The 20087-nt window shown below is 35.4% G+C and overlaps 1 protein-coding gene across 7 annotated transcripts in view; it reads right to left on the bottom strand.

The window, feature by feature from the left end:
* Positions 1-20087, bottom strand: part of SPAG16 (sperm associated antigen 16) — a 1149776-nt gene that overhangs the window by 478537 nt on the left and 651152 nt on the right. Inside the window, exon 13 of one of the 7 annotated variants that reach the window (XM_077155027.1) lies at positions 12709-12786. The exons of the other annotated variants lie outside the window; for them this stretch is intronic. Coding sequence (XP_077011142.1) covers positions 12753-12786 — 34 coding nt within the window. The 3' untranslated portion in view covers positions 12709-12752. Of the gene's footprint in view, positions 1-12708; positions 12787-20087 lie in introns of those variants that run through there. 7 annotated transcript variants of the gene reach the window in all.

Below are 20087 nucleotides of genomic sequence, written 5' to 3'. Positions count from 1 at the left end.
TGATCATTTTTTAGAACATTTGCATCACTCCAGAAAAAGAAATAAAAAGAAAAAAGAAAAAAAACATGCACATCATAACACCATGTCCCTTACCCCTCCATTTCATTGACCTCTAGTATTTTCATCTACTCCTATTATTTATTTAATTTTATCCATATTTTTTTTACTCATCTGTCCCTGGATAAATGAAGCATCAGACAAAGTTTTCACAATCACAAAGTCACATTGTAAAAGTTATATCTTTATAAAACCGTCCTAAAGAATCAAGGCTCCTGGAACACAGCTCAACAGTTTCAGGTACTTCCCTCCAGCCACTCCAATACACCATAAACTAAAAAGGGATACATATAATGCATAAGAATAACCTGCAGGGTAATCTCTTGACTCTGTTTGAAATCTCTTAGCCACGGAAATTTTATTTTGTTTCATTTCTCTCCTTTCCCCCTTTTGGTCAGGAGGGCTTTCTCAGTACCTTGATGCTGGGTCCTGGCTCATCCTGGGAGTTCTGTCCCAAGTTGTCAAAGAGATTTACACCCCTGAGAGTCATATCCCATGTAGGGGGAGGGCTGTGAATTCACCTGCCTTGTTGGCTTAGAGAGAGAGAGGACACATCTGAGCAACAAAAGAGGTTCCCTGGAGGTGACTCTTAGGCCTAATTTTAAATAGGCTTAACCTATCCTTTGTGGGAATAAGTTTCATAGGGGCAAATCCTAAGACCGAGGGCTCAGCCTATTGATTTGGCTGTCCCCACTGTTTGTGAGAATATCAGGAATTCTCCAAATGGGGAAGTTGAATATTTCCTCCTTTTTCCCCAGTCCCCCAAAGAGACTTTGCAAATACTTCTTTATTCACTGCCCAAATTACTCTGGGATATATTGGGGCATCACACTAACCTGGACAAACCAACAAAATCTCACACCCTTTTCAAGAGTCCATGTACTTAGGTGTTCAACTAAACTGACCATACAAGCTAAATTAGGTAATGCACTACTCAATATACAAATTTTGCACCAAATAAGCATCTGTCCCTTTGGTCTTACACAGAAGTTGAAGTTTTAAAATATGGATGATATCATCCTTTACCCTGTTTTCTGCTCTACCTTAGTACTATCCAGATCAACTTCCTTCATGTCCTTATTTAAAATCTGACCACTTTTTAAAATCTTTAAACACTTCCTTATGGGGTAGTGCTGACTTTCATAGCTTCAGAGCTCTAACTCTGAGTCTTAGGTGTCACATAAATACCCAAAGTTTCTGGGAACAACCAGGTTATATACCAACAGCTCAGTATCTCAGAATTTAGAAATAACAGTTACAGTTCCTGAATATATGTGACTGCTATAAGAGTTGACAATCTAGGACCCATTACAATAGGCCCCAATCTGATAACGTATGCTCTCAACTTCAATTCACTGAGTTTTTACATTATAATTAGTCCATAAGATTGAGGCATGATAATATTTGTCTTTTCATTTCTGACATTTCATTCAACATACAGTCCTTAAGTTTCATACACCTGGTTGCACACCTCACAGCTTCATTCCTCCTTGTGGCCTCTCAGTAGTCCATTGCATGTATACACCACAGTTCCCCCTCCATTCCTCAGTTGTTGGACGCTTAGGCGACCTCCATTCATTGCGAATTGCAAACACTGCTGCTGTAAACACCAGGGTGCAAATGTCCCCACACTCAGCTCCTCCAGTTATATACTGAGCAACAGGGTTGCAGGATCATATAGCAACCCCACTGCTAGCCTCCTGTGGAACCACCACAGTGCTTTCCAAGGGGTGCATCTCTCAGTTTCCCTACTGATGGTGAACAAGTACATCTCTTTAGCACTTGTTTCTCTCTGTTCATTTTTAAACAGTTTTAGTCATACATCATACAATACAACCTAAGTATATAGACATGCCTTCACCACTGTAATCTATATGAAGACATTTCCTTTTCTTCCACAAAGAATCCACACCTCTCCCACATGTCCCCTGCCTGCTGACATTTAGTTTTGGCATAATGCCTTTGTTACATTCAGTGGAAGTATATTACAACGTTACTGTTGACTATAGATCCTAGCTTGCATTGATTGTACTTTTTCCCATTTACCATATGTTCTAGTTTGCTAGCTGCCAGAATGCAATATACCAGAAACAGAATGGCCTTTGAAAAGGGGAATTTAATGAGTTTCTAGTTTACAGTTCTCAGGGCAAGAAAAATGTTCCAATTAAAACAAGTCTATAGAAATGTCCAATCAAAGGCATCTGAGGAAAGATACCTTGGTTCAAGAAGGCTGAAGTTCAGGGTTTCTTTCTCAAGTGGAAGAGCATATGGTGAACACAGTCAGAGTTTCTTTCTCATCTGCAAAGGCACATGGTGAGCACAGCATCATCTGCTAGCTTTTATTCTGGCTTCCTGTTTCATGAAGCTCCCCAGGAGGCATGTTCCTTCTTCATCTCCAAAGGTTGCTGGCTGGTGCACTCTGCTTCTCATGGCTATATCGTTCTGCTCTGCTCTCTCTGAATCTCCTTCATTCTCCAAATGTTTCTTCTCTTATAGGACTTCTGAAACTTATCAAGACCCACCCAAATGGGTGGAGACATGTAGTCACCTAATTCAGTTTAACAACCACTCTTGATTAAATCACATCTCCAGGGAGATGATCTGATTACAGTTTCAAACACACAGTATTGAATAGGGATTATTCTGCTTTTATGAAATGGGATTTTGATTAAAACATGGCTTTTCTAGGGTCCATACATCCTTCCAAACCAGCACACCATACATTTTCAACATTGTGCAATGTTGATATTCACTTTTTAACCCTCATGCAATGTTTTTTATTTGCACATTTAATCACCTTCATTGTCCTCTCTAGATATTCCTAAATTATATTCTCTCAGTCTTTATCCTCTTTCTTTCTGGTAGCATACGTGCCCCTAGCCCTTCTCCTTCAATCATATTTACATTCAGCTTCATTCAGTGTACTTATATTATTGTGATACAATCAGGTAGTATTGTGCTATCCATTTCTGAATTTTTCAGTTGGTCTTGTTGCACCATCTGTATTCCTCCAACAACAAATGCCCAATATCTACTTTATTTCTAACTCCTGATAACCAGTGTTCTTAACTTCAACTCTCAAAGTTTGTTCATTAATGTTAGTTCATATTAGTGAGACTACACAATATTTGTCCTTTTGTTTCTGGCTAATTTCATTCAGCATAATGTCCTCAAAGTTCATCCACATTGTTCATGCTTCATGACTTTATTCCATTTTAAAGCTGCATTAATATTCCATTGTATGTATATACCACATCTTGTTTAGCCACTCATCCACTGATGGACACTTGGACTGTTTCCATCTCTTGGTAATTGTAAATAATGCTAAACATTGGTGTGCAAATTTCCATTTGTGTCCCTGCCCTCAGGTCCTCAGAATCTATACCTTTTAATGGGTTTGCTGGATCATATGGCAATTCTATGCTTAGCTTCTTGAGGAACCACCAAACTGCCTTCCAGAGTACATGTACCATTTTACATTCCCACCAAAAGTGGTTAAGTGTGCCTCTTTCTTCATATCCTATACAGCACTTATCTGGGTTTTTTTTTTTTTTTTTTTTTTATAATGGTCTATTCTAGTGGGTGTATGATGATATCTCATTGTGGTTTTGATTTGCATTTCCCTAATAGCCAGTGGAATTGAATATCTTTTCATGTGCCTTTTAGCCATTTTTATTTTCTCTTATGAGAAGTGGCTATTCATGTATTTTGCCCATTTTTTAAAATGGATTGTTTGTCTTTTTGACATTGAGTTGAAGAATCTCTTTATATATTCTGTATACCTTATCTGATATGTGGTTTCTAAATATTGTCTCCCATAGTGTAGGCTGCCTTTTTATTCTTGTGACAAAGTTCTTTGATGTACAAAAGTGTTTTGATTTTGAGGTGCTCCCATTTATCCATTTCTTTTTTCAATGCTCATATTTGGGTGGAAAGTATAGGAAACTGCCTCCTGTTACAAGATTGATATTTCCCTACATTTTTCTTCTAAAAGTTTTATAGTCTTAGCTCTAATGCTTAGCTCTTTGATCCATTTTGAGTTAATTTTTGTATAGGGTGTGAGATATAGATCCTCTTTCATTCTTTTGCATGTGGATATTCAGTTCTCCAAGCATCATTTACTGAAGAAGCTGCTCTGTCCCAGGTGGGTTTGCTTGACCATCTTATCAAAGATCAATTACCCACAGCTGAGAGGGTCTTAGCTCTTAATGATACAGTAACAAGCTATTTCTTTAGTAATACCAGAACTCTTCTTTTCAGAGGAACTTGTTTGTTACCTGTCATTCATACGTTCTAAGTAACTTGCTATCGGTTGCATGGTCTACTCTGGTTTAAAACATTTTCCCAGAATCTTACTGCTAAGGACAGAAAGAGCAAGAAATGAAATTCCCCACCTTGCTGGGTTGTTTCTCATTGTCTGGGCTCTGAAAATAAAAGAATAAAAAATGGTTCCTTTTGCTTTGAAACCTGTGCTTACGGTGTGGAACCACGAAATTCTTCCTGTGCCTGAATCTCAATCCTGAGTAAAAGAGAGTGAAAACACATGAGCTTCTGTCATAGCGCTGCTTTTCTAGGCTTTGCAGTTAGAAGATCAGAACTTTAAAAGAACTTCAGCTTCTGAAAACTTATGATTTAACACCATCATGTAGCCATTGAATGTCTTGTTTTTTTACATATTAAAAAACGATCAACAGAGTTTATAAAAAGTGTTTCTAAAAAAAGTAAATAAATTATATTTAAAGACATTATGAGCAATTTCACTATAATCGTAAGTTTATCAAAAGATGTAACATTAAATACTTCAAATTCAAAAACCATTTCTGAAGTCTTGTATTCACATTTCCTTCAATCAAATATTTGAATATAATATACTCACAAGTAGCCATGCTGAAACATTCAAATTTTATTCCTTGTTTTCTTTCTCTGTCAACCTTTTGAGAGAGATATTATTCAGAAACTAGATATCAGGAGTGGGAAGAGCTCATGGTAAAGGGAAATCAATCCAAGCAGTATTTCGGCTTTGGGAGAGTGGGGAGCTGAGTGATCCTAGCAGGAAGGGCAAAAAGCAGGGCTGGAACAAGGGGAAAAGGAGTCTTCAGATTATCCAGGAACTGGTGTTCTGTAATCTGAGTCTATTGTTGGGGAAAAGAGATTTCAACTCAGCTGTTTCCTGGTCTCAGAGCTGTCATTCAAAGCTTAGTGCTTTCTCACCATAAAGGAACAGAAAGCTGAATTTACCCGTACCTTTCACTCTATCACATTATCTTGCTTATTTCACCACTCACTAGCTGAAAAGAGTGATTAGTGTGCCTTCTCCTATCCACCAGCTCTATCTAGAGTAAAATGCACTATTGAGAACTCTGGCCATATCTGTTATGTTCCACAACTACACAGTAGCACATAGCCTGCTCAGATTAGGTACTCAATAATTATTAGTTATTATTGATGAATCTATAAATCTCAAAGATCTGTGATAAGATATCATTTCTTCCCAATACTCAACCCTCAATCCAATATCCCTCCCTTTGGACTTTATGCTTTTTGTTTAAACACTGAAGTTATTGGCTAAAAATAAACCTACTGGGCTTTATGTGGAATTCAGTGATCTAAAAGACAAAGGGTTATATGATCAATATGAATGTTTCAAGAATTAATTCCTCCTGAAGGAATTATAGAAACTGCAAATATTTTAGGTTTTATTTTCTCATCTAATAGTAGAATTCAGTTAACTTAAAATTCTGACCTTAATTCACAAGCTTACTCTTAGGAATGAAAACTCCTTAAATGTATTAAATTGACAAACCTAATGTCACCATCCTTGATGGTGTAAACCTGAAGGCCCTATTTCTCCATATTGTTACTTTTAAAATATCAGCAAAAATGAAAGCACAGTATAGATATTCAAATGAGAACAGAACCATTAGTAAAGAAAATGCTTCTAATGTTTACCTTATAAATACTATATAAATTCCATATATGGGTGCACAGGAAGTTCGGTGGTAGAATGCTTGCCTTCATGAGGGAGACCCTGGTTCGATTCCTGGAAAATCCACCCCCCCCACCAAAAATTCCATATAAATACCAGAATAAAATCCTGTCTTAATTCTTCTTCTAAGAGAAATTACTCCAATTGCAGGAATCTCGTTCCACTTAAGAAAAAAGTAAGAAGGTATAAAAATCAATATTCATGTTCATGCAAGATTTTGTAATTATCCTCATGAATAAGTCAGTTTTCTGTGTTTGGAAATGTTCTTGATTATGTAAATAATTTTGTTCCATTGATATATCAATTTTATTTCCTTTATACAGTAACAGCAAAATGTAAAGCAACATTCAGACTGCAGGGCACTTAACAAACGTTGCCATGAATACATAAGCAAATTAGTTAGATGCATCTTAGATTCAGTGAATGGGAATAGAAGCTTTGATAATAATAGTGATTATTTTCTACTCATTCCCTGATTTTCTAAAAAAAAAAAAACAAACCTTAAGATAAATGATTTTATCTTTCTGAAATACCTAATTGGCAGACTTAAAAAGACATGATTTCTAACAGGATTTTATATTTGATCTGTACCTAACAAGTTAATGAAACTCTGATCATTCTCTTGACCAGGGGAATGATATGACATAGCATATTTGTAATAATCTTTTAAAAATACATTTTCTCATCTTCGTGTCATCTGCTCAATGGCTTTATCTTTTAAACTGAAACTGAATTTCTCTGTTTTCTTGGTTATTCATTTACTAGCCAGTTAAAATGTCACCTGGTCTGTGTTCCTCACCATCTTTACTAGGAATTACATTAGGGCAGCTCACTGCATTTTACTGCTATCACAATAGCTACTCACACCTCCTCTCCGCAAAATCGCACAAACACTGAGCTCATTAACACTTTTGAAGAAAACTACCTCTGTAAGAATATATTAAACCACGTTTGAAGGGAAAAAAAACACATGCTTATCTTTCTGCTTATAACATATCACACTAACTTCTCATAACTTCCACCTGCCGTTTTTGTATTGCAAATCAATTTGTTAGGTACTGAATACATGGTTGGAAAATTTCTGCAGGATCTTGCAGATTATTATAAAGATAGCTCATCACCTTGGTTGCATTAACAGAATGTCACCATCCTAAAGAAGAGGATAATAAACAGAATGACATTTTTATCACCTATCCACCAGGCACATTTACATCTCATATGTGATATGTTCTAATCAGGGACAGAACTTTGTAGTGAAAGTACATAGACAAATATAGCAAAGTGGCCAGATTAAGATATTAAAATGCCAGTTTGCTTTATGAGGTTATAAATATGTCCTACCATGTCTTTACATTTTACAACCTCTACTTTGCTCCTTGGTAGAGTCACATGTGATATATCCAATTACTCATGTCAAGAATTTAAAACTTTTAGTATTTAAATTTAAAAGCACATCCTATTATTTTTTACTACATTTCATTTTTGGGTTTCATATTTTTCTTAAATGAAACCTGGATTTTATGTGAGAAAACATTGTTTTCCTATTAAGCATACTTTTCTTTAAAAAGTGATGCAGATATTTATGGAGTTAATATTTCTTTCACTTAAAGGTGGATATTTCCTGCTTTATGGCTAGGATGTGGAATAGGCCTTGATATGCATGCAATTTCAAAGACAGAAATTGGGAATGGCTCTAGGGCAATGCTGTTAAGATTATGCTATTGGGTGTTTAATTTTGAATCTCTGTTTTTGTCAAGACTGACCATAGTCAAATCATAATCAGCATGTTATTTAGACCTATGCAAATGACCATTCAAAGTACTCCTGTTAACATGACTTTAGCTATTCCACTAAATCATATACATACAGCAATATCTTTTGCACTGTGTGATTAGGCCAGTGACTTTGATCCTTTGTGTTCATAAGAGTGAGTCTGGAAAGGCTGATTCATGACAGGCAATTGCTTTCTCTCAAATTGCATAAATAAATATTCCTTCTCTATATTCTGCCCTTTGGGTGTTAGCAGTAGCTGTTACCTGCAAGATGTCACACTTGGCAAGCTGTCTTTTAGTCTCCTGCTGTGTATACTCTTCTGCTTAAATGAGGCAGTGAAGCAACTCAAACTCTGCTTGCTTCAAGTCAATGTGATCGGCTTGTGCTTGTGCCTGTCACTTCTTAGCTCATTATGTTGCTGTTAGTTTTGCTTGAAGTGTTTTGTTCATCCTTTGGGTATGGGCACCCTCCTTCAGGTAGTCACATAATTGTTGTATCATTCAGGTGTCATCCACTTTCATTACATGACTGGTCAGCATGCTGAACGCTGATAAGAATGACTTACCAGCCTATAAGACAACTGATTATAAGACTAACTTTTTTACGACTTTGTTTTCTTATTTGACTGGAATACCATTTATACAGCATAGAAAATACCAAACAAATGCAGATGGATATGTCAACCATTCCTAACAAATCTTGATTTCAAGCTTAGCACTTCTTTTTGTACAGCTAATTAACTCATTTTGCATGTTTTTTACCTATTGGTTGATACTAGTTGCCTAATTACTTCAGATGGTGATTCTTAATTCTGTGAGATCTAATGGTCCCTTTTAAAAACAAATGTATTTAAAGTCTCATTTATTGTATTGAAATGAATTAGTAGATATTAATAATAATTTAAAAATTCAATATATTGGCCTAACTGTAATATAAAAAGAAATAGAAAGCAAGTAATGAGATAGCAAAATAATATATCTCTCAAAATGTAAATGCTCAGGCCCAGGAGACGTAATGAAGGAATCAGAGGCTCGCATCTATAAATAGAATCATCATGGTTGTGAAAGTCATAAGGCAACAATCATTTGTGTTCATTTTGTGCTAATTCTTCATTGTGTTTCATTCCCTACTCATAACAAGTTGTCTGGTAAGCCTAGTACCACCTGTCAGCAAGATCCATGAATCGCTGAAAACACATAAAAAACACTGGAATTTTCAAAACATTTCCCTGGGAATGGTACTGCCCCTCACCTCAGTAAACACTGACTTAATGTTTAATGACTTTGACACTTATTTTTACTGCTCAGTACATTGTCTGATAAGGAAGTTTTGAAATCTACCTAATTCCAGAAAATGCAATGTTGTGTTGATTACCTCTCTATTTAAGTAGTAAAAAATATAGATTTGTTGCAGTTGGTTCCATGACTGATGACTAGCTCCAGCAGTTGGGGCTGCAGGAGAAGTTGTCAAAACAGCATGGAACAAGTGAGGAGGACCAGGAAGATCAGATATGGGAAAGATATGGATTCAGATGAAAAAAAAAAAAAAAAAGGAATTCAAGGATTCCAAACCACAGAAAGATAAAAACAGGAAAATTTAAAGAAGGAAAAACTGGAACAACTCCTTACCTCCTGCCATCCCCATGAGATACTGCTCTTGTTTCTACCCTTCAACTTAGCATGAAGAAAGTGCAATTCTACAATTGTTTCATAAATTCCATGTAGAGCATCTTTCTGAGTGATTTCTCAGAAAAATTATGATTGGAGAGATTGCAAAATGTGATTAACTTCTCAGCTTCTAAAAGGTCTTTCTCCACAATATAACTTCAATATGTTGGCTAAAGGAAATTCATTATTCATATTAAGATACAAAAATATTCAAATGTAAATGTAAATACATTTCTAGGTATATTATTTGATTTTTATATAGTCTACACTTTGGGGATCATACATATTTCTAATTATCTTTATTTCAAAGCAAGAGATGTAAACATAGACATGTGAAAGGGGAAGGTACTTAATTTAGATCTGATACAATTTTAATAGAGATAATGATCATACCATGTCCAATGCTTTCTGAAATAAGGCAGGAGGTAACTTATTAACTATTGAAATCAATGAAAAACTATACAAAATTAACTGCTATTCTAAAATCCAAGGTAATTTTTGGCTCACATTTAATTATTATTAAAATGATTTTCTTATGAAGAGATTTGCTGTGATATTGACACTATATATTGCTTATAGACCTTTTTAAAAACACTAACTTCCTAAGGTTTCATGAAATATCATTAGGCTTGGGATCTGAGTTCATGAAACAACTCCACCATTTACATGACTATGGGCACACATAGTCTGTACATTTTATGCATAACTAGGATAAAAAGAAAAATGTCTAAAAGCAATTTTGAGACTTTAAAATGTGGACAAATATCCATCAATATTATTAAATATCTTATCTGTCTATCAAGGAGTTAGGAATTTGATGAACTCCTCAGGAATGGTTTATGCTAGAAGTCATATCTCACTTTGATACAGTCACTCATGGTGCTCTAAAGTCATGAAGATTAGTTTGGTCACAATAGAGTAAGTATTTCTACTAAAGGCATGTTCAAAAGTACTGATTAAATTGGAGTTTTAGAAACAAAGGAATTAAAACAAAACAAAAGCAAGGAAACTCCATGGTAATACACCATGTGACAATGCTAATGTAGACATAATGCATTTGGCATTTGTTCTTGCCTCCTGCAAACTGGGCTGGCTAAGGATCTTATCTTCTGCATCATAGCCTGGAGGAGGTGGAATAGAGAAGAGGGAGGGTGCAAATAATTATCAGGCAGCATCTCTCTGTGGAAGTGAGAATGGAGAAAAGATTCTGTGTCCTTAGCATTCTCCAGGCCAATCTACAGAGATTGGGCCCATAAAATAGGCACTAATTAGGGAATCATTCTCATTGTCTTAATGATCTCAGTGCATTACAGAACCCAGAATCATCTTCATGTGATACTTAATACATTGCATTAAACCTCCACCATATGACATCAATTCACAATTTAACCCGACATAAATTAGGATCCAGCTTTCAAACTCCTACAACTCCAGGCATGTTGGCTGCACAGTTTTGCCCTGGCCATTGCAATAATTGCAATAATAGAACCCCACACTGTACCGGATTGAATTATTTATCTATACATACAAACAATATGATTTTTATAGGAATTTTATTAAACCTGTATATCAGTTTGGTAACAACTGACATCCTTATTATATTGAATGTTCCAAGCCAGTAACACAGTATGCCTCTCATTTATTGAGGTCTTCTTGGATTTCTTTATTATTTTGTAGTTTACAACATGCAGATCCTACATATATAGTTATACCTAAATATTTCCATTGGGGCTATTGTGAATGGTAATTTTACAAAATTTTGCTACAATTGTATATTACTAGCATATAGAAATAAGATTGATTCTTATGATGTTATACTCTGTGATCTTGCCGAATTCTATCCCAGAGATTTTGATGTGTTGTTTCATTCAGGTCAGATAATTTCCAATGTTCTTGTGGTTTCTTCTTTGAGTCTTGATTTATTTAAAATGTGTTGTTTAATTTCCAAATATTTGGAGATTTTCCAGATATCTTTTTGTAAAAGATTTCAAATTTAATTTAGTTTTGTTCCAGGAAACATACTCTGCATGATTTCAATCATTTTAAATTTATTGATCTTGTTTTATAATCATCTTGGGAATGTTCCATGTATACTTAAAAAGAAGGTATATTCTGCTGTGGTTAGGTGGAGTGCTCTATAAAAGTCACATAGGGAAATTTGGCTGATAATGTTCAAGTTTTCTACATTTTTACTGATTTTCTGTCTATTTGTTCTATCAAGTACTCACAGCATGCATTTGCATTATAACTTTAGTTTGTTTAAATGCATGGAACACTAGCTTAGGCATTTATACCACTAATTATCGATTCACATCTTATAGGACAATCATTTCATCCCATATCTTTCCTATGTCAGTTGGCTAATTATTGACTTCTTTTACAAAAATATAGTGCTTCCCCCACCTTAGAAAGATTTTTGTAATCCACTTCAATTAGATATAATTCATCTCTTACAGCATTTAGCTCAGCTTTCCTAGCTTATGAATTGTTTTATTATGTATTTATTTGAATTTAAGACTTTTGTGGTTAGAGGACTTGCATATATTTTCATAAATGTCTGTAGAGCTCAATGGAGTCTCTTCCTCACAGTGACAAATATCTGCTTAATAGAGAAATTAAATATTGGCCAAGCAGACAAAATTAGAATTGACTAGGATTAGATTCTAGGTTCAGGCAAAAGCCAGAGAGTAAAAGATGGGAAGTGTATTTAGGGATTTCAATGCAGAAATAGAAGGCACAATATATTTTAATGCTAATTTGATTTACCAGAAATCAGTCTAAAACTAAAAGCATAGGTAGCGTGGACCATTAAACAGGGTACTGAATCTAAAATTCAGTGTGCCCATCTCCTGTAGGCTGGTAAACCTCCAAGGTCCAAATACCGATCCAACTCGGTTGCGCAAAATAAGCAGACAGGCAGTGGGTAATGAAGAGAAATTGGGAAATACAAGTGCCTGAGTAAGAAAGAATAAGGACAGGTTTCAGGGCCAGATGAAAATGATTCTGAATCAAGCTACAATGGCTAGTATAAGGTAGCAGTTCAGGTTATGCTGAATAGATCAATGAATGAATTAATGAATATAATGCATGACCAGTTAATAAGACTACCATGACTTTGAACCCATGAACTCCTGATGTTCTTTTATTCTACTTCACTGGTGTGTCCACAGAGAATAAATACGCTGGGATCTCAGGACCAATAAAAAAGAGGCTTTATAACATTTCGTTTTTGCTCCTCTTTTATTATAAAATAACTTTTTTCTCAAAAATTATTTTGCTGCTTTCTTCAAATTTTTGTGAAACCTAGGGGCAGAAAAATGAATTAGAAACTATCTTCAGTTAACTGATATTAATAAAAAAAGACAAAATACTTATATTAAGTTTTATTAAATCATTATAATTATAAACAGGGTCCACTTTCCTTTTTCCCCATTTTCACGAGCTAGTCTTAAGGCATGGTTTAAAGCCTATCTCATAAAGAAATATGAAAACTTGAGGATTTCTAAACTTAGGAATAATAAGAAAGTAGCTGTTTGGAGGAAAGTTCCTTCCTAACAGCGTGCATTGTATCTGTTGGAGTATTCTAAGAAATAATTGTAATTGTTTATTTTGAAACTGCTTAAGTATTTCATAGGCTTAAAAATAAGACATCTCATAAGGTTTTAATTTTATCCTTTACCTAAAATATACTATAGAGTTGCTTTATGGTTGTTTCCCACCCCTTACCTACCCTCAATATGGAATTCAGTGTACTTCTAAGCTAAGGTATAAAGTTAAATATATATATATATATGGCTATTTCAGATCATTATATTTAAAATGTATGTTTCAATATGTTTTCACAAGTAAATAAAATTGAATAGGATTATTGATAACTGAATGAATGTAGTCCACCAATCTCATCTACTCTAGTTCTTTGCATATCTCTGCTCCAGAGCTCATAATATTTGCTCATCTTGGAATGCCTACTTGGCTCAGGGCAATCCAAATTCTACCCAACTTTCAAGGCCCACTTCAAGTCTCATCTACTCTGTGAAGTCTTCCCAGATCACCCCAGAAAAGCTACAGGTCTTTTTTTCCTATTTCCATAGGACTTCTATGCCTCACTATTATTTTAGCTTTTACTATCTCCTGCCTTGTATTCATGGTTATCGGTTTATTTACATATTGAGTCCACATTTCTTAAAGTTCAGAAAGACAATCACTTTTCTTCATTCTATCAGAAGAGGAGGTGCTAATTTGTTTTATCAGCACCCAGAGGATTAAATGCAGCGGTTTCACTAGTGTATAGAACCACAGCACGTTGGAGGGTCACTCCCACACAAAATGCTGCTCTTTTCCCTAAGTTCTGTGCTCAGGAAGCGCTGGATGGCCTACCCTCAACAGTTTCTGTCATGTCTCTGTCTACTGCCACACGTTCCCTTTGCCTCCACAAAACTGCTTAGAAGAATCATCCCTTTTGATACTCCCTAACTTTATTTCCTCACTCTTTGCTCATATCCCGGAAGCGCTGCTTATTAGTTTAGTTTCTGTACCACCCAGAAGTGTGCATCACTGCAACTTCTAGATTCTGTTCACCTGATTTTAGTGCTTTCCTGCATTGTTCCTTCAGGAATTTTATTGGGAGTAAGTAGTAGACAATGCAGGATTCAGGTTTATATAGGTCTTCTAGAAAAAGAATACAAATTTTACTAAAACCCTACTGACACTATAAAAGATTAATCTTTGCCAATGTATATGGCAATCTTGGGGACAAGGCTGGTTGAAAAAATTGGCTTTATTTTGTTTTCAGGAAGCTAATTTAATGATATATAGATTTGTTTACAGTACCATGAAAAACATACTTAATATTTGTACCACCTGTTATCACAGGTTTGAATAAATCAGCTTGAATAAATCTAAATTTTTTTCAGACACAGAGATCTTATTATAAAGGAAATTTACCTGGAAACAGAACAAGCACCACCTCAAGAAGAACAACTGGTTAGCATGGGGTAAGAGACCCATTTCTCCAGTTATTCATTAAATCAACAAATAATTTTTGAGGACCTCCTACTTCTAGGCTCTATTCTAAGTAGTGAGGACATATCAGTGTATAATTCAGATATACCCCTCCTCTCATAAAGCTTTCATTCTAGTGTGTGCGTGAGAGAGAGACAATGAGCAAATAAATATTTAAGACACCCTATTGTGACAAGTTCAATAAAGAAAAATATAAGTAGTGCAAGGTGCAATTTAGGTAGGTAGTTCAGGAAGTCATCTGTGATAAGATGATTCTAAGCAAATTTGAATCAAGTGATGAAATAAACCATTATGGCTGACTGAGGAAGTGATTTTCAGATAGAAGAATGTCTCTGAGGCAAAGGTTTATCTGGAGAAGCAGCAGAGAGGCTGGCAGCATTGTGGAGTGTGAAAGGGTACTCTGGTTTGAATCTATTATGTACCCCAGAAAAGTCATGTCTTAATCCTGATTCAATTTTGCAGGGAAGAAACTTTTGACTAGATTATCTTCACAGAGATGTGACATGCCCAATTGTAGATGTGGTCTTTTGATTAGATGGAGATGTAACTCTACCCATTCCAGGTAGGTCTTGATTAGTTACTGGAGTTCTTTAAAAGAAGAAACATTTTGGACAGAGCATTTCTGATGGAAACTTCAGAGCAGAGCTGACAGGCAGAGAACAGAGATATGGATGTTTGAAGATGCTTGGTGCCCAGCAGACGTTGCCATAAGATACTAAGCAAGCTGGAACATGGAGACAGCCAAGGGAAACAAAGAGATTAAAGACAACTCTGGAGAAGCAAAATGAGGAACCTCCACAGAAACAGAGGCCGAAAGCAATGGAGTCCAGGAGCAAGGAACCAGCAGGTGCCAGCCACATGACTTCCCAGCTGACAGAGGTGTTCCAGACCCATTGGCCTTCCTTGAATTAAGGCATCTTTCCTTGGATGCCTTAGTTTGAACATTTTTATAGGCTTAGAACTGTAAACTTACAACTTATTAAATTTCCTTTTTAAAAGCCGTTCCATTTCTGGTATTCTGCATTCCAGCAGCTTAACAAACTAATACAGAGGGTGAGAGTGGTAGGCGATAGGGTCAGAGAGGGAGTAGGATGCCATCTCATATAATGGACCTTAGAACCACGGTAGTGATATTAGATTTTCTCTCTCTCCCATTGCTTCACCAATATTGTACTGAATCACCTCCTAAAACACTTGTAGCCCATGAAGATAGTTTTAAAATGGCTGACACTGCTAAAGCAGAAGATTCTAGAACTAGGATGATCCACTGACTGCTTCCCATATACTATGCACTGTGCTGGGTTTTGCGGGCATAGAATTGTACAAGTGTGACAAGGTCTACCTATGAAGTTGTTTTACTGGATTAAAGGAAGTAAGAAAACTGGTGGTGCTGGAAAGTTATGGTGAGTTTTGCTGTCTAATTATCCATGGTTAAAGGACACAAAGAAGGTTTCAACATGTACAACTTTTTATATATTCTATATATTTGGATATATTCGTGTATGAATACACACAAACACATATATGTGTATGTATATATGTATGTATATGTAAATACACTGCCAAGCACTTTGAGCCAATAAATCATAAATGAGATATAATCCTGTAATCAATGTAATATGAAACATCTCAGGTAGGATTTTAGTAATAAGTTCTGTATTTAGCAATTAGATTTGTTAGTCTGTTGATAATATACATGTAAGTGTAATTAGATAGAAAACTTATCAATTATTTCAATCATCTTTATTCATGCATATAATGATATAAATTGCATTTACTTCTCTTTGGGAAAACCAGCTAGACCACAGAGAGTACTATACTGGTTGCAAAATTTCCCAATCCTGATATTAAGCCCCCGCAGCTCCACTTATTCCTTTTACTTAATTATCTCTTCTATTGTGATATATGTGATATTGGTGGGAGTTTATAATGGTTTGTATGCTTGTTTAAAAGTCATTACTATGACACTCCTATGATAGCCTGTACTTGGAAGACTATAGTTTTGTCTTTATCATTTTCTATTCTTTATGCCTTAGATTCTTGCGAACAAGTTAGTACAGCAAGGATTTCCTCAATTTTCTACTAATGTCATGACACAAAATACATATTGTTTATAATGGAAAGAAAACCAAATAAAGGATATAATAAAGCTTGCTAATACTCAGGAGATATAAAATTGATCTGGGGGAATTCTCTCACATTGAACATCATAGGTATTTTACAGTATCTTTACAGTTATGTTAAATTTGGTTTTAATAAATGAACTATGAGAGGCTTATAATATCTTTAAGATGGTAAGCTATTCCTTTTTTTCAAATTCAAATTTTTAATTTTTCACTTTAACCTAACTCTTTAGTAGAGGGAGAGGATCTGTACCTGAGGAACTGTATTTAAGCAACTATACCCACTAAGCGACACTTAAGTAACTATCCTCCAGGTATGACAAGATGCTGGACCTGGAGGTGATGCTATAATGATGGGATAAGACTTTCAGGGAAACTGGGAGGTGGTGAGCATATTTTTCACGTGTGAAGGAAGTGACTCACTGAGGCCACAGGGTAGACTATGACAGTTGACCTGCAAGATGGTTCCCAATGATCCCAGCTCCTCCTCTTCACATCCGTGGTATGTCAGTATGAACAAGAGATTACACTATTATTTAGTATTTCTATTGATACCATAAAATATATTATCACTAACTTAATACTTTAACCTACAGTTTTGTATATCAGAAGCCTAAGTTACATCATCATCTGGTTTCTCTGTTGGTGGATTTCATAAGGTTAAAACTGATGTGTCAACTGGCTGTGCTCTTCTTGTGAGACTCTGAGAAGAAACCACATCCAGGCTCATTCAGGTTGTTGGCAGAATCCAGTTCCTTGTGGTTGTGGGATGGAGGTCCCTGTCTTCTTACCTTCTGTCAGCTAGAGGCTCCCCTTAGCTTATAGAGGCTTCTTTCCAGTTCTTGATTGTGGACCCCTATATTTCAGGGCCGGCAAAGTACATCAAATTCATCTCACTCCTGGAATTTTTGAATTCTTTTTCTGGTGTATCTTTCCTGACTCTAATCAAATAAAGTTCTCTGCTTTTAAGAACTCATGTGATCAGAATGGGTGCCTCAGATAATTGAGAATAATCCTCATTTTAAAGGTCATTGATTACTAACCTTTACATTTGCAAAGTCCCTCTTGTCATGAAAGTTATGGGGTTGCAGATATTAGGGTATGAACATTTTTGAGGAGGCATTCTGCATATAACAGTTATCAATGATAAAACAGCCCTCTTCTAGAATTCCCTCCCTCTCCCGCTCTCACTGCCTCTTCCTTTCCCCCTCCCCCCTCTCCCTACCACCCTTTTCCCCCTTCTTCCTGCTCCCTCTCTCCCTCTCATCACTTATTTCTGGGGGAAGCCAGCTAACATAGCATGAGCAGCTGTATGAAGAGGGCTTCATGGTGAGACAGTGAAGTATCCTGCCAACAACCATATGAGCTTCAGTCAAACTCTCAGATATACAGTCAGAACAATAACTTGACTGCAACCTCAAGAGACACACTTAGCCAGAACCATCCAGGTAAGCTGCTTCCAGATTCTTAAACCTCAGAAATTGTGTAAAATAATATATGTTTGTTGTTTTAAGCTACTACATTTTTGGATAATTTCCTATGAAGCAACTGACAACTAATATAGTATCTCTTCATTGTTTTTTCTCTCTACACATTTTTTCTTTTTTTTTCTTTATGAGACATTCCAGACATTTTTCTAGTTTCTTGTGGCATTTTTTTTTTCCTATCCAAAACAAAGGCAGGACTATTTCTTCCTACCATGCTGTTGGTTTTCTCAATATCTCCTTGCTTTTTGTTTTAATGGTATTTTAATTTGGTGTATAATGCCTTGTGACTGTTACAAAGGGAGACTCTGCCTATAAATTAAACTTAGAGTCTGAACAGCATGAGTGATTGTATTCAAAACTCCACTCTACCAAAGCTGGTTGTGTGACTTTGGGCAAGTTCCTTAACTTTATTAGGTCTCAGGTTCATTGCTCATAAAATGGGTATGATGATAATAGTGGTGCCTAACATAAGCCACAATGAAATTATATGAGCAGAGACTTATAAAGTATTTAGAGCAATGTCAGATATATAAGAAGCACAGAGTAACTGTTGAATCAGTAAAACTAACTTCATTATCATAATTTTATAATTATTTTATTGTAGATATTTTTATTGTAGATTTTAAATGGTATTAATAATTTCTTCTAATATTTATTATCTTTTTTTGATTACCTTACTGCTATTATAACATAATTAATCTTTTAACTACATTTATCCAGTATTTAAAAATCTTAGATATTATGTTGTTTGGGTAGGGTTTTAAATCAGCAACATTTAGTTATTTATTGACACAAACTGAGGTCCGTAGATTTTACAGGGCTGAACATTTTGGTGCTTTTGTAACCGAGAAATCAGGATTTAAGCGGTGATTTTGATTATTGAATCATTATGTAGATAATCCTTTTTGCTTTCTGGTATATTGAGGTAGACAGCAAAATATCTGAAATCTCTAAATTGTAATTCAGCTGCCTTGATCTCTGATAATGGCTGTATAGCCTTTATCTTCTGCCTCTTATGATTGTAAAAACCTTGTGACTAACCTTCATTTGAACCAGTTATCCAGTTTTTCAACTTCAGAGTCTTGTAAGTACTAAAGATAGCCCCTAATGTTTATGAATGAAGGGTCTTGGGTCAGCCCAGAACTAACCCACCCCAAGTTCAAAGTTATCTCGATAACTGAAAGTGGATTTAGCCAAATGGGCCTGCCTGACATGTGCAGTAGCTTTTTCTTTAACCCACAAGTCACCTATACATCATTATAATATTCTACCATTTTCTTACCTTTAACTAAGCATGTGATCAATGTACACATACTCAATAATCAGATCACCTCTAATTACATCATCTGGGGCCATTGTACTCATTATCCTAAACCCTGCCCTTCTTTTTCTCTAATAAAACTATCAGAATTACTGCAGTTCAGGGAGACAGATTTTGGGCCAATAGGCCATCCACTCTCCTACTATGTACCTAGTAATAAACTCTTTCTCTCTTTGAAACGCTGGTGGCTCCAGAATTAGTTATTGAGTGTGTGGGCAAAGGAATCCATGGCCTTTGTCCACTTAAGAGTGAGGCCTGGAAAACGCTCAAATCAAGGCACCATCAAGGCGATGTTAATAGTTAATACTATTATTTGTCATTTTATTTCATGCTTTTACATTTTTAACTTCTCTTTCTTTTAGCATATTGATCATAGTTTTTATATCTTTTTCTCTAATAAAGAAATTATAAATTATTCTTTTCTTTAACTAGTGGTCATGGATAAACAGTTGTCTATTGAGCTCTCCTCATAGAATATAATTTTATTATTTTGTATCTTTTTTCCTTATTCCTCAAATTCTTAAACATTTTTGTAGAAATAACATGGAATTTTTTATCTACATTATTATTTCAATCTTTTTATTAGTCTTTTATAGAGTACTTGAAATAATTCCTTGTAATTTGATACCCATATTAATAATAAATATGAAC

Source organism: Tamandua tetradactyla, chromosome 3 (assembly GCF_023851605.1).
Source record: "Tamandua tetradactyla isolate mTamTet1 chromosome 3, mTamTet1.pri, whole genome shotgun sequence".
NCBI lineage: Eukaryota > Metazoa > Chordata > Mammalia > Pilosa > Myrmecophagidae > Tamandua > Tamandua tetradactyla.
This window is presented reverse-complemented; position numbering and strand designations above follow the sequence as displayed.